The sequence below is a fragment of the Cotesia typhae genome, unplaced genomic scaffold (assembly GCF_013202065.1).
Source record: "Cotesia typhae breed Kobodo isofemale line unplaced genomic scaffold, CoteBio_Ctyphae scaffold_58, whole genome shotgun sequence".
NCBI classification, from domain to species: Eukaryota; Metazoa; Arthropoda; class Insecta; order Hymenoptera; family Braconidae; genus Cotesia; species Cotesia typhae.
The window spans coordinates 702,501-719,370 of NW_027423778.1; the positions used below are offsets into that span (position 1 = coordinate 702,501).

Genomic DNA, 16,870 nt, shown 5'->3' on the forward strand with positions numbered 1-16,870 from the left:
ACGGGTAGTTGGCCCGTTGCTCCGGTTACGTTGTTAGCCTACAGACCTTATTATTATTATTATTATTATTATTATTATTATTATTATTATTATTACATATATTGAAATACAAAAAAAAACTACATTTCTGACTATTTGTTGTGTATTAAAAAACGAAATAACGAAATAATATCATGATAAATTATAATGATAAAACACACGCAATATCATGAAGATACTGTAGCTTATTTGTCGATTTATAATCAGAAACGATATTATTAAGCCGATAGTCAATATCAGCGTAGACCTTTTTACGTTTAGCTGCAATACTTAATCCGGTGTTCAATTGTGTTAACAGAGTTTCTGTAATTGTTTGTTCATTTTTAATGACAGTAATATATTTTGACATTGTTGCATGATTAATTCGGACTTTTCTGTTGAACGAATTATGCCAGCCTTCCAGTGCATTATTTGTCCTCATTAAGCCACCAAGCACGGCTTCATAACAATTCCATAAATTAATTGAAAAAAATTGCTTTAAACGACGCTTTCCACTTCGCGAAGGCACTCCAATCCAAGTCCTTTCAAAATAATTCACCAATGGTTCCAGAACAACTTCGTTTTCCTCATAATATGGACTTCGAACTAAATCTTCAAAAGCTTCGATAACATCGTGTGTAGGCACAAATGCAATAGCCATTAGCATCTTCACATTCAATGCAAACCTCACATCTTTATTATAAGATTTTTGTAGTCCTAAAGACTGCAGTTGTCTCCAAATACATTGAGAAAAGTGGAAAAGACATCCAGCTATTTCTACATCATGAAAGCATAATCGAAAGGCATTTAAAAAAGCTGGCTCAAAATCCACCATCATACGATTCAAATTATTAATCGGCAAATTATTTTTTAACACATGTAGAACATTTGAATATGTGTTCTCGTTCTTATTGGGCATCAATACATATACCAACGGAAGTAATTTGCCTTTCACAAGACCATGTATTGTATACAATTGCTTAAATATAGATGGAACAGATGAAAATGTTCCATCTCCAGCCCATTCCTGACATTCACCCAGTGTAGTTAATTTTTTCGCAGTTGCAATAATTATAAATCGAGATCGGTTGCCTCCACTATCAGGCAACAACATTTTATCACCTTTAGCAGTCATAGTTAGTTCATGAGGAATAACCAAATCTTTGCGTGATTCCGATGTAGGAATCTTAACCTCGTTAACTTTACGTGCTCGCTGAACATCCCGGTTAAGTGAAGACATTTTTGGTAACCGCGCAACAATAGGTGAAGACACTGCTGCAAGAGCAGACCCAACGACTGCACTAGGAACATCATCAGATTTGGCAGCACGTTTTTTAATTTTACTTATAACAATTTTAACACCAATATTTGAAGCATCAGATGCATGATTATGAGTTGGTGGAATACCGATGACATTTCCTAAAATTTAAAAATAACATCACGTTAATAAAAAAAAAATAACAATAGAAATATAAAAAAATATCAAAATTTAAAATTACCTGTTGTTCTCTGAGTGTCTGTATGAACTATTCCAGGGCAGTGTAAACTGGAATGATATGAAACACAACGCCATGTGAAACTATCTTTATTTTCACTTTTAAAGTTATATAAATAACCATCTTCATACAATTGTTTTTCATCCTTTGTCGATTTAATAAACTTCAACGGCATGATAAATTCACTGAATCGAAAATTATACACTAACAATATATTATTATTTATTTTTAATAAATTTACTCGTCTAAATATAAATAAATTAACTCTTCAAAATATAAATATTTAAGGTTAGGACAATATGCTCTAGCTAATACGAAAATACCAAGGTATATTTTTAATAAATTTACTCTTCAAAATATACATAAATTCATTCTTCAAGATATTAATAAATTCACTCTTCAAAAAATAAATATTTAAGGTTAGGACAGTATGCTCTAGCTAATGCGAAAATACCAAAATCTCACCAATATAAATATTTGGCTTCTCCAAAAAGTTTACCATTTTATCGACCTCAAGCAGTTCGATATCGATAAAAACAAATACGCGGGATTTTCAAACACTTTCTTGTTCATCGTTCATAATAACAATAATGTTATCGTGTTATTTATACCAACACAAATGCGGGTAATTGTGTTGCGCCCTTTTAACATGGTTTTTGTGTGTGTTTACTCACTAATAGGCCATTACAAATGCGGGTAATTGTGTTGCGCCCTTTTAACATGGTTTGTTTGAGTGTTTACTCACTAATAGGCCATTACAAATGCGAGTAATTGTGTTGCGCCCTTTTAACATGGTTTTTGTGATCAATTTATCTAGAAAACTGCAGTTAAACTGTCATCGGTTGAATTGTCTTGCGGTTGAATTGTCCGTCGGTTGAAGTATCCTTCGGTTGAATTGTCCGTCGGTTGAAGTATCCTTCGGTTGAAAAGTCGTCGGTTGAAATGTCGCGGTTGAACTGTCGCGGTTGAAATGTCCGCGGTTGACTAGTCGCGGCACCGAAATTTCGACAAAACTTCAAAACAACTGTAAAAATGATGGAAATTGGCAGTTTTAATAATAAAAAAATGTTCTGGAACTCAACTAAGCGTGATTTCCATGTATTTCGATCCGCTGAATACGAATCAAAACTTTATAAAGACCTCGAGCCATTTTAAATGTGAAAAAATCACACAAAACTGTCGATAATTCCGAAAAAATTAATTTTTTTAGTTTTTTTATTCTCGTTTTTGACTTTGGAAGACTTAATTGCTTGTGCCTGTAACGAGGGCACCTCTACGTAGTAACGGTGGGCAACAGAACCATCTGGCAGAGTCCCTGGGTTAACGGGATGTACTTTATGATGCAGGGAGTCGGATCCCCAGTATTGGCGTCTGGTCATGGTGAGAAAGCAGGCTTGCAGGCGTCGTCATCAAGCGACAGCAGCTCTTCAGAATTAAGAAACTTGGCTACTAGAGAGTATACTATTATAAGAAGTAATTCTCATCTGTGTCACAAAAGTCCTGATTCATTTTGTTACATGTGTGGAAAATTCCATTTGGAATGGAATCGAAGATCATTATCTAATAAGATCAAACAAACTTATGAAGAATGTTTTGGTCTCCAAATTACTAATTTGGATTCCGCATGGGTTCCACATACGATCTGTAGTTAATGTAACATGATATTAACCCGGTGGAAAAAACAACAACAAGATCAAAAGTCTCCACGATGAGTGGAGACTTTATATCGATTCATCGAAACGAAGTCTTAAAGCTGTTTTGCTTCATATTGGGAATGAATTTGCACCGATTCCTATAGCTCATTCGACAAAACTGAAAGAAACTTATGAAAATTCACAGATTGTATTAGAAAAAATGAAATATTCAGAGCATGACTGGAAAATTTGTGGAGATCTCAAAATTGCAACACTTCTTTTAGGTCAGCAAGCGGGATTCACCAAATATCCTTGCTATTTATGTTTGTTTGATAGCAGAGACCGGAAAAATCACTATGTCAAAAAAAAAATAGCTATCAAGATCTACATTAAATCCAGGTTTCCATAACGATATACGACCACCCTTAATTCAGTCTTTCAAATATTTGGTGCCACCACCACATATCAAGTTGGGACTCATAAAACAGTTCGTGAAAGCTCTGAATAATGATGCTGATTATTTTGCGTACTTGAGAGGAAAGTTCTCTGCAATAAGTGATGCGAAATTGAAAGAGGAAATTTTTGATGGACCCCGAATACGATCTTTATTTGAGGATTCAAATTTTGAAGAAACAATGAACGACACAGAAAACGCAGCTTGTGTAAGGTTCAAAAATGTTTCACAAAACTTTTTGGGAAACAACAGGAGTGAGGATTACAGCACTTGAGTCGACGCATTGCTGGAAAACTACAAAAATTTTGGTTGTTTGATGAATCTCCAATGACACTTTTTAGATTCTCATCTTGACTACTTCCCTGACAATTGTGGAGACTATAGTGAAGAACAGGGAGAACGTTTTCACCAAGACATGAGTGAAATGGAGAGTAGATACCAATAATATGATGGCAGATTTTTGTTGGATGTTAAAAAGGGAAGTACCCAAAGAAAATCGTAAACGAAAGAAGGTTCCACTACGAAGATCATTTAAAGATAAAAAAGTGCGATACAAGCGAAGGAAAGTTTAGGATTCGTGAAAATGATTTCTTTCTATCTTTTTATGTCTTCGGCTTTCCACAGATTTCAAGTTATTTGATATATCTACGTTATAAAATATTTATTTTAGGCATTTAATCATGTTTAATCAATTTTTTTTTCTGTTATGAATGGTAATTTTTGCAATTATTTTAAATTATTTCAGCTTTGAGGGTGAATAGACTAAACAAAATTAAGATGCGAATTGAAGACATAAAAAGATATAAAATTTTATATGAATTGGATCAAAAGAAGTGTTTTTACTATAAAAACTATATTCTGTCGAAATTTTCGAGAGTTTTGTGTGACTTTTTCACATTTAAAATGGCTCGTGGTCTCAATAAAGTTTCGATTCATATTCAGCGGATCGATATACATGAAAATTAGGCTTAGTTTAGTTCCAGAACATTTTTTTATTATTAAAACAGCCAATTTTCATCATTTTTACGTTTTTTTCGAAATTTTCTCGGTTTTACGGTTTTTTGAAGTTTTCTCGAAATTTCGAGGGTATAGGGGTCAAACTGACCTTGAATTCGGATTCAACGGACCAAAATTCGTACCCGTAGGTAGGTCCGGTCAAATGCACATTGTACTTAATTTTTCTTGTGTGCCGGTGTAATTAGTAGATTTTTATTAAATTGTGATTAAATATAAATATTTACATAAAACACATAATTTAATAATTGTTACCTTCCCGCTCAAAAAATTAAAAATTTTTAAAAATCGGGAAATTATTGGTTTCATCCCGTTTTTAGAAAATCGAGTTCTCATCAGATCATGACGTTATGAGGTCCTAGGAAGCTTCCCTGACTATTCCCGCGATGATGTCCGTATGTGTGTGTGTGTGTGTGTGTGTGTGTGTGTGTGTGTGTGTGTGTGTGTGTGTGTGTGTGTGTAACCCTTTTATAACTTTTGAACGGCTTAACCGATTTCATCGCGGTTGGTGCCATTCGAAAGGGCTTAACCAAACTTAGATTTCCTGAAATTTGAACCGATTCGGACAAGTAGATTTTGAGAAATTGTAAAAAAACTACAAAAACAAATTTCTTGAAATGTGGTTTTTTTGGAATAACATTCAAACGGCTTTATTGATCAATTCCAAAAACTAATTAGCTCTTAACATCAAAAAACCACGTCGATTGCCGCCAGTCCGGTCAAAATCGGTTGATTCCTTCGTGAGTTATCGTGAACGAAAGAGAACCGAAAAAAGTGTTTTTTCGGGGTTACTCTGAAATTTTTGGTTTGATCGATTAAAACCTGAAAATTACTTATGAGGATGATGAATCTGCTTCGAATGCCGTCAACCGTGTGGAAATCGGTTGATCCATTCAAAAGTTATCTCGATTTGAAAATTCCAAAAATATTGAATTAATTAACCCCTATCAAACTTTTGAGCTCGGAGAGCTCAAAACTACACGAAAATTAGATTTTTGAGCTCGAAGAGCTCAAAAATATAATAAGTGCAATATCGAGCGCATAATTACGAAAGTAGCGGGAAGTTGCAGGGATGGCCGTCAGGGTCAACCGTTTTCCAAATTTTTCTCCTTCTTTCTATTCTGTCGAAAATAGATTAAATATATACAAAGACGGTCCAAAGTACTGCATTGAGATTATATTTTATTCATACGTAAATCATATTTAAACACATTTTTAATATAATATATATTTATATTTATTTAATATGAGTTATATAAAATGAAATGTATCTTTTGCATGTTTTTTCTTCATCTTAGTTCCATGGGGGGTCATTCAGGAAAATAGTCGTGAATGATTTATGATATATGCTTAATAATTTTCGATTGGTACCAACTACCATTAGTCAATCACCCGAGAGAGATACGAAATTCAAAACAATGCTTAACGCCCATTCTCACGCAGAGAAACCTCACTCGCCAGCTATTTACTGTTTCCTATGATGCACTTATTAGAAGCTTTTTTTTATCATTCTATACCGACCTAGCGATATAGTAAGATATTATTATACGTGAAATCAAAATCCAAATTCACTAAATCACTATCTGAGACAATGATCTGACACAGTCGACACTACTCTTAAGAAATGTTGACATGGTCACGCATTCGATATTATATACCCGTAATTGTACTACGTTGATCAACGTCAATGACCATGACAGTGATCACGTTTTGATATTGTGGTCGATTCGACGAACTTAAAATCTACCTCACTGCTCTGATATTCAAAATAATCAAAATCATCTTATGCATCAGTGAGCTTATCAATTAATTTCATGTTCAGCAGAATAAAATGACTTTCTTATCGTTTTCAAGTGATAATAGGGTGTTAATGATGACACGAACAAATACATGCATGACAGACTTAAAGTACCAAGTTTTCAATACTTTATGTACTCAGTATTTTTAAAGGCGAGCACTGAATTACATATTGACATTTATAATTGCCTGTTTTAATGTAGTCATAAATCTTTATAATTTAATTAGTAAAAATTCTACACTGCTACACGTCAATAGCTGTAGCACAATGATATATGAGTAAACGAGAAATGTAATCAGGTCGTTCAAAGAACCATCTACTAGAGTAAGCTAATAATGTTTGCTTGCTTTTCCATAAAACTTATTTAATTATATAGCTACCTTGAACGATATTATGAGTTCCATTGACTTTTTCTGGTGAATCTGTAGCTAATTGTGATGCAGTGACACTTCTTACTTGAAAAATTCCGTGTTTCTTATTCTCTGTTATGCCAGGCTGCAAGCATTCGAAAATTTCACTACAGTTAGACTGTGATAATCGTAATAGCAAGAAATATTTACCAACTTATGATCTTATAACGATATTGTAAGTGACAAATTAGGTAAAGAAATATCGTTAGCAGTAACTTGGAATAAAAAAAAATAGAAAAACGGTTGACCCTTTTTAGGAAAAACGGGACAAAACCAATAACTTCCCGATTTTCAAAAATTTTCCATTATTTTAGCTGTAAGTTAAAAACGATTGCGCATAAGATATTTTACATAGTGAAAATTTTCCAAAAAAAGAATGTCTCAAACAACTATTAGCACAAAAATTTTGACTAGATAATTGTTCAAATGTTTCGAACTAATACAAAGCAAAATATTCCAGAAATAGTCAGCCGGGTCAATTGTTTTGTAGATTTTTATACAGAATTCTTTTTTTGTCCATCACAACCAGCGTCCATAGTAATAGAAGATGTCAAGATATACAAATATGTTTTCATACACGCAATTCACTTTTTACACATAAAATAATGCCATAAAGTTAAACAGAGTGGGTGTTCAAGATCAGTTTTACCGATCATTTCGCTTCACAGCATTATTTCATATGTAAAAATGCTTATCATACGATGGACATTGTGGCTCTATGAATATAGAAAAAAGTCAAAGAAAATTTGGTATAGACCGGGTAGCTCAAATGGTAAAGTAGCTGACATGACTTTAGAAGGTTCTGGGTTCGAATCCTAGTCTAATGTATTCGAATTTTTTCTCTTTTTCTATAAAATCCTATTGGAAAGTCTTTTTCTCTTTCTACTTCAATTTGAATCTTGTTACGTGAATATGAAACGCTTCACGTAAGAATTAGTCCATAACTCTTACTCTTTTCAGCTTTTTAGCATTATTTTATGTGTAAAAATGTGCAACGCTTCACGATTCTGCGCGATCTGTAAAAGTTTATGAAGACCATAGCAGATTTCGGACTTGGTCCCGGGGCCAGACCAGAAAAAAAAATAAATTACTTAAAGTCGTGAGAATTCGCTCAAAAAAATCATCAAAATTAGTCTCAATAAATCGGCTTAACTAAATAACTTTATTTCACCAACCGTTTTGCGACAGTTGACCCCTCTGACACTGAGTAACACTTCATCCAAGACCTTATTCCTGAATGCACCACCAACCTGGACGTCTACGTAGTGGTTTCTTACGAAAGAGATTGTTCCCGACAACAACCCCATGATAGACGTGTTTAGCGCGTTGTTTTATATCATTTTCTGCTGCACCTCCAACTTGGGTGACTATAAAGGTATTTCTACATTACTGCTTAGAAAATAGAGATGGACAACAACGAATATATACTAGGGCGTCCGTTATTTCTGATGTTCATTTTTTTTTTCGTTATAGCCCCCTAGATTTTTAGTTTCTGATCTAAAAAAAAACTTCTTACACAAATATGATCTTAATTACCAAATTAAGCTATGCTGACATCGAGTTACATTTCCAATTTAAATAACACGGGAACTCATAGTCCACTGACTTTTCTTTTAACTATTGTGGAAAGTAATTTGCTAGTGGAATTTTATTGTTCCATTTTATGCGAAAAAAATTCGTAAATTACGAAAATAATAATTAGAAAGCTGAACTCCCCCGCGTTTTTTAAATAAATAAAAAAATAATACTCGGGTCGCTGAGACACTAGGAATTACTAATATTCTAGGAATTTTTTAGAACTTTCTAAAACATTCCCGATCAATTGTAGTAGTTCGCACATATTAAAGAATTTTCTAGATCATTCTGGGAAATTTTAAGATATTTAAGAACATTCCAGATCAATTGTAATAATTTAGACTTATTTTGAAACATTCTAGAACGTTTCAGAAATTCTTAGAACTTTTTGAAACATTCCTAATCGCTATAAACAGTCTTACATATTTCGGAAATTTCTAGATAAATCCAAAATTTTTTAGAACTTTCTAAAATATTCTAAGTTGATCACAATAGTTTGCACGCAATTTATAATTTTTTAGATAATTTCAGTAATTTCAAGAATTTCCTAGAATATTCTAAATCGATTATGATAATTTTAATTCACTTTAAAACTTTCTAGATATATCCAAAAATTTCAAGAACATTCTAGGGCATTCCAAATCGAATATCGAAGTTTTCATTTTAGAACTTTCTAGATGGATCCAAAAATTTTTGAAACTTTCTAGATCAATATTCTATATTAATTCCAATGGTTTGCGCTCATTTTAGAGTTTTCTAAAACATTCCAGATCATTTTAATAATTTGCAACCATTTCAGGATTTTCTACATTATTCGAGAAGTTTTAAGAACTTTGTAGGCTATTGCAGATATAAAATCCTACGTGGCCAGTTGGCTCATATTAGGTAAACGCCAATTTACCACCTGATAATAGGCGATTGCTGATAACATGTAAGTCAGATTAGAAATTAGGTGATAATTGTTCATAGTACGAAAATCGTTTAAGAGTGGCTCTAGAACGTGTCCCCACTTTCTATGCTAATTTAGGTACGCGGAAGCCGCGTGCAATCAGTCCTTGTTCAACCTTTATAATGTATACTTCTGTAATTGATATTTTTATTACAATATAATTAATTATTTTCCACCGTGTTATAACGTAATGTTCGGTATTTCATTAATATTCATTGTTTATTAAGCAATAACGGTATTTTAAACTATCTTAGGACGATACGACTCCGATTATGAGTTAACAAGGAGTATGTCGTACAATAATTAAATCACATTACGCAAATACAGGACAATTTCGCTTGGCATGTCATGTACTCCCGAGATTTCGAGTTGTCGGCCATTTTGTTGAGGAAAGGGTCTTTTCATTGTTCGAGGGAGATCTTGGTTTGTCGGTCGCCTCGATTAAATCGTTTGTTCCCTATCTAGTAACCGGCCTAGCTGCAGCCACGAGGAATCTACCATCGCTGGACAACTTTACAGCATATCGAAGTAGTAGGAGTACCTATTGCAAGCCAGGTGGTATATTGGTGAGAATTGGACGCAGTATTAAACTTACTTTAAGTTGAATTTTTTAATATTTGTATTTTGACGACCATTTAGCTCTATTTTTCTATACTAGGCGATTAGCGGAGCAGTACGCGGCAACGGATGGTTTTGTGTCGGAGCTGAATCTATCTTTCAACGAGTATCGCCACCTACGATTTGCCCTGGACCATATTCCTTACGCGAATTAAATAAATTTAGCTATTTGTAGTTTTGAAAGCTATCAACTTGGTGTAAATTCTGTAGCTACAGGCATCTGAAGCAGCATCTACGCTTATAAGCTACGGCTTCGAGTTGGTTACACTCCGTGTGTAACGAGCGTATTTTTTCGACCCATATCGTATGTCATTATTCAATTAATAATTTAGATAAATTATTCTCGACTGCAAAATTTATTACAATATACGAATAGTCGAGACCAGCCATGTTTTAAAATTAACAGTATTACATATTTTTAAACTTTCAAGATTGATGAGGACGTTTTTAGAACTTTCTAGAACATTCCAGATCAATTGTAATAATTCGCATTTATTTTTAAAATTTTCTAGATCATTTGAAAAATTTTCAGAACTTTCTAGAATATTCTAGATACATCAATGTTGGATATTTAGCAATGCCTACGCTGTCGTAAGCGCGCATTGAGCGCACCTTGCACTCGACCCGTCGTCTAAAATATATTGAAGATCTCTTTTTTATTGGAAAAAATAAAAGCGAACAAGCCAAAGTCATTACCCGAACAGGTAAAGAGACCTCAGAAGGACCGTCGAAGCTCGACGAAGCAGCTGGGAGTTGACTAAATCTCTGGTACAGGAGATTGGCTCATATAGACCAAAACGGAGTAAGAAAATTGTTTGACGAGCAACTAGCGACCGGAATTCGTTTACCACAAAAAGAAAAAATTGACGTATGCGACGTTTGCTGTAGCGGAAAACTGTCATCTAGACCATACACGGAAAGAGTAGAGAGGAGCTAATCAACGATAAAAATTGTACATTCAGATATCTGCGGGCCAATGAGGGTAAATTCAAACCAAGGAGCCAGGTACATGGTGACGTTTGCCGATGACCACAGCACTTGGTGCGAGGTCTACTTTCTAAAAACAAAAGGTGAGGTGTGACGTACTCGATTTTTGGAAGTTAATTTTAATACGCTCTTAAATTATCAGTGGCGGAATTAACATTAAGGATTGAGATAAATTCAGGTTTGACATCAGTGAGTGATCTACTGACCCCCGGCGTGCCGTCACAGATGAGCTTACTTTATTTTTCATTGGTATTATAGACTCACCATTATAGGCCCCATAAATCGGCCCAGATAACCCCGCTGGCTTCTAGCTGTTTTGCTTCAAAGGGCGGGGAGGTATCGTACCCCGTCTTACGGAAATACTCCTCGGAATAGAAGCCGTATCTGGAGTCGTTGATCGGATGACACCTTTAGGGTTAACCTCAGGAACCTCTACTGGGACTACTTTCCAGCTTCGGGTGATATCCGTCCAGTAAGAAGGCCGGTTATTATTTACGATGATGGAGAGTCCCTCTCGTTCTTCACTACTCGCACCCGTGGTTCTAGAAGGATTTCGTCGTCGACAACGCCCACCGGAGCTTTAGCCACCCGCACTACCTTCAATCGAGATTCAATCAGAATTTTGTCATCGACGACGTGCAATGACGGTTTGGTCGCCCGCACTACTTCTGCCCGTGATTCTACGAATATATTGATCGGTTGGGCTAAGCGACGGCGGCCTCTTTGGACCGAACGACCTGATCGGCGTGAACGACGTCGTCAAGACATGAATCGATGGAACTAATTTGGTTTTGGCGGTACGCTGGCTAGCGCTCTTGCCGAAGAATTAAGAACCTGGGGAACGCTGTAAAGCGCTCACCCTGAAGGAAGATTAGGCTGGCGGAACGCTAGCTAGCGCTCTCGCCGACGAGTTTCATGAGTGAAACGGCTGTTAAGCGCTCGCACCCATAATCAGAGTTAAGGACCGATATTTTCAGTATCGTTGAATTTATTTTTGTTTAGGAACTGGAGAGATTCAAATCGGAAGACGGAGCTCTCTGCACTAGAGAGTCTCAAGATCTACTGATTCGAATTAGCTCCAGATTAGTTTTTACAAACAGCTTTTAAGTTATGTTTGCAGCTCAGGTTACTCCCTGAGAGAGTCATCGAGGCCCGGGTCCCATATTGACGTAAGGTGTTAGGACTATCCGCGGCCACGGTGACTCTCTGCTGATGCCTTATCGCAAGATTTCCGTTACTCAGCAGCTGATAAAACCACCAGCTGAGCAACGGCTATCTCTTAATGTGCATTCGGAGAATTTATATTAAAGATCATAATTACGGAGAATAATAATAAAAAAATTAATTTTGGGCGAAATTCCGAGAACGTAACATAGGTATTAGAAAAATTTAACGAATATAAAAATATAGTTGAAACTTTTACTGGCCGAAAGATAAAATTTTCGCAGACAGACAGTGGCCGAGAATACTGTAATACTGAGCTCAATAAATATTTGAAATGCGAAGGGATCCAGAAAAGATTGTAAGCGCCGTATACGCTCTTGCAAAATGGAGTAGTAGAGAGAAAAAATAGAACACTACTAGACACAGCCAGGTGCATGTTAATTAAGGCAGGACTACTTCAATCGTACTGGGCAGAAGCAGTGGCCACAGTCAATTATTTAATAAATCGCTGCCCAAGTAGGCGTATCGGCAAAAACACACCATACGAAGTTTGGTATGGCAAAAGATCAGACTTAAGACACCTGAGAGTGTTCGGCGCGAGAGCATACATCCTAGACAAGGGTGTGGGACACGGCAAATTGGACCTAGTAGCCAGCGCAGGGCGTTTGATAGGTTACGATCACCAATCAAAGACGTACAGAGCACGTCTGAACAGTGGAAAGGTGTCGATAATCCGCGACGTGCGTTTCGACGAAAATTTAAAGCCAGCGAAGGACTACGTGGACTCATTGATAGGACCAGAGAAAAACCAAGTTCCTGAAAAACCAATTATAAAGGCGACACAAAGTGTATCTGAGGTTGAGACCTATGTATAGGTTGATTTGACCTTATTCGGCGAGGAAACAAACGACGAAGAGAAGAAAATAGAAAAAGAGGCTGATATAGCAATCGAAAAACCTAAAAGACTGCTAGCAAAACCGAAACTTGCAAGATCAGGGAGTCGCCGTAGACTGCAGAAAGAATTCCGGACTGATAGTTCATCCACCGTCAGATCACCAACATCGAGAGACGATAACATCGAAGACAACGTATTTAATGATGACATTATTCGAGGTTAGGAGAGACCACTAGACTCGTCATTGATTCAGGTAGAAAAGAGACCTAGAGAGCCAAAAAGCTCAGATAGCCAGGAGAAGAGCGACGATGAAATAATAAATATCGTCGAACAGATGGCACTCAACACAGACGTGACAATAAGCGACACTTTCAACGAGGTTGATGCTGACCAATGGATGAAAGCCAAGAAAGTCAAATCACATCTAGAGTATGGAACCTGGGAAATCGTAGACGAGTAGACAAGAACGTCATTGAAACAAAAACAGTGCTAAAAATCAAGCTTGTCGCGGACGGTAAAGTCAAACAGAGTAAAGCTCGCCTAGTGGCGAGAGGTCTTACGCAACGACTAGATTTGATTATCACGACCCATTTGCACCCGTAGCCAGACTAAAATCCATTAGATTATTGATGGCGATAACCGTCGAATTAGAAGCAAAAGTCCAACAATAGGACGGAAAACAGCGTACCTAAATAGCGACGTTAAAGAGGAACTATACATGGAATTGCCAGAATTCCTAGTTCAAGCCGTGGATAAAATTGTGCGCAGTGAAAGACGTGATTCAGAAATGCTAAAAGCAGTACTAAAAATGCAAGAGGCATTGTTGCAAGAAAACCAAAAATGCATGTAAAGAAAATGATATACGGACTAAAACAGTCAGGTAAAAGGTAGTATAATTATCTACATGGTATATTGAAAAAAATGAGATTTCAACTACTAACGTCGTACCCATGCATTTTCAAGATGATTCATCAAGAAATCATAATAATAATCGCCGTTGACGTTGATGACATGCTGGCAATAACTAACAACAACGACTTATTAAACGTCGTGACAAATAAATTAAATAGAGAGTTGAAACTAACTGATCTCAACGAAGCCAGACATTGTCTAGGCATCGAGATAGACCAAAAGGATAGGATAAAGCTGTGTCAAAAAATATATATTTACGAAATATTATGTAAATTTCAGATGGATAGCTGCAACGATTCAGATACACTAGCGAGCCCAGAAGCGAAACTAGAAAGAAACACGAACTCAGGAAAATCCACCAAGAAATATCCTTATCGAGAACTGGTTGGGTCATTGATGTATCTAGCGGTCGGCACAAGACCGGACATCGCACACACTGTGAGTGTGTTGGCTCAGTTCAATGACAAGCCAAGCGATCACCATTGGGGAGCGGCGAGGAAGGTATTATTGTAGGTAATTGAGATAACTAAAAGGAACTCCAAAGTATTGCTTACATTATCAACGACCAATAGATGAACTGAAAGGCTACGCAGATTCCAACTGGGCTAGTAGCACCATAGATCGATAATTCTACACGGGATAAGTATTTTAATTGAGCGGAGCTGCAATCAGCTGGCAGGCCAGAAAGCAAAAAATTGTTGCTTTGTCAACGGCTAAAGCGGAATACATGGCGCTGATTGAAGCGGCCAAGAAGTCCATATTCCTACACAGATTCCTGGAGGAACTGGGAGCTCATGGAGCGATGAACGGCACAATTTTCAGTGATAATAAGAGCGTCATAGCGAAAGCAGAATACCGACTCATCTCTCAAGGACGAACCACATAGACATTTGTTATATCCGGCGTTGCCTCATATAACACACACGGTTTCTTTTCTTTGACGAAAAGTGCAGCGCTTGCACTTTATAAATTTTGACAACCACTCTGACAGAACCTCGATTAAGAAATAAGCACACTGTCCACGTACTGTCCACGTTCTGCCAAATTTGCATTCTTAGACCAATAAAAAAGTTCAACTCCCTTCCGAAAATCGCGATCCGGGTGTATAAAACCTCCAAACACCACGGATCACTTGTTCAGTCTTTTATTAAAGAATACGACGAATAGTCCATTGAAATGTTACATTTTTTATGCCTAACCTTGCATTTTTTAGAGGACGCAATTTTATTTTTTTGATGTGTAGGGGGGGTCAATGGAAAGCTAAAACTAAGTTTGTGGGGTCGCCTTGTCCCACGGCCGCCATCTTGAAAATACGGGTTGAAATGGTTTTTAAGATATATATCTTCTAAACTATTTATTTGATAAAAAAAATTTGTTTACATTTTTTGTTGCAAATTAAATTCTCTACAACTATAGCCGTGTAACTTTTTATCGTAGAACTATAAATAAAAAATTTATAAGTGAAAATATTCAAAAATTCGACAAAAAAATTTCTATTTTTTGAAATAACTTTTTTTTTTATCATTTTTCGAAAAAATTAAATCAGATCATTTTTGTAGATCGTTTCTTAAGGAACAACTTTTATACGCAACATTTTTTCATTGAGGCAATAGCTAAGGTTTTACAGCGCTCTGTAGTGAGTACTATTTTTCAGTACTCTTAACTATACCTATGTTATACGTGTGTACTAATAATGTGTGATCAGTTATTGTTCTTTTTTTTTATTTTGTTATTATAATTTTTTTAATTGTAAATTTTGCAATATCATTAAATTTATAATTAAAAAAATTATAATAACAAAATAAAAAAAAAAAAAACAATAACTGATGACACATTATTGGTACACACGTACAATGCTTTTCAATGAATTGTACAGATCAAGAAACTCACGGAAAATAGAAACATTAAAATTTGGGAAACTTTAAGTTAAGAAATCACTAAAGACATCTCTAAACATAGACCAGTAAATTTAGATATGATTGATTTTTGACATCTCTTAATATTTACGAATATAAATTCTTACAACTTAGAACAAAGACGATTAAAAATGTAGTAATCATACAAAATAAGCGCTAAGAAATTTAAAATACAAAAGATAACTAAAAATTAATTAATTTTCCTATGACCGCTGCTTCAGGAAGTTGTATAGTTATTTTTGATCGATTGTCTTTTCATTTTAAAAACACACCAAGGTTTTGCTTTTAATTTTGGTTAAAAATATTTTCAAGAACCCAGAACTGCCAACAGATCCTGTAACCGCTGCTCCATAAAGTTGTGCAGTTATTTTTAATCAATTGTCCTTTAATTTTAAAAACCCACAGAAATTTTGATTTAATCTTGGTAAAAAATATTTTCGAAAACCCGGAACTACCAACAGCTCCTGCGACCACTGCTCCAGGAAGTTGTACAATTCTTTGCGATCGATTGTCCTTTTATTTTAAAAACCTACAGAAATTTTGCTTTTAATCTAGGTATATATTTTACAGGACAATTGGTCAAAAATAGCTTTACAACTTCCTGGAGCAGCGGTCACAGAATCTGTTGGTAGTTCCTGGTCTTCAAAAATATTTTTTACCACGATTAAAAGCAAAATCTTGGTGTGATTTTATAATTAAAAGACAATCGATCAAAAATAACTGTAAGCTTCCGCGAGCAGCAGTTAAAAGAAAATTAATTAATTTTTAGTTATCTTTTGTATTTTAAATTTCTTAGCACTTATTTCGTATGATTAATACGTTTTTAATCATCATTGTTATAAATTGTAAGAATTTATATTTGTAAATATTTAGAGATGTCCAAAAATAAAGATATCTAAATTTACTTGTCTATGTTTAGAGATATCCATTTCATTAAGTTTACAAATAATTAGAACTGTCTATTTTTCTAAATTTCTAAATTTTTCAATTGTCTTTTCATTGACTTGTATAAATTTATTATTTTCCATTT

The 16,870-nt window shown here is 35.3% G+C and overlaps 1 protein-coding gene across 1 annotated transcript in view; it reads right to left on the minus strand.

The window, feature by feature from the left end:
* Positions 1–108: 108 nt before the first annotated feature.
* The window catches only part of LOC141537118 (dystrophin), a 264,817-nt gene continuing 248,055 nt past the window's right edge, over positions 109–16,870 (minus strand). Inside the window, exons 9-11 of the mRNA XM_074257959.1 lie at positions 6,795–6,909; positions 1,518–1,718; positions 109–1,437 (exon numbers count right to left, since the gene is read on the minus strand). Of these exons, the coding sequence (XP_074114060.1) occupies positions 182–1,437; positions 1,518–1,718; positions 6,795–6,909 (1,572 nt within the window). The 3' untranslated portion in view covers positions 109–181. The remainder of the gene's footprint in view (positions 1,438–1,517; positions 1,719–6,794; positions 6,910–16,870) is intronic.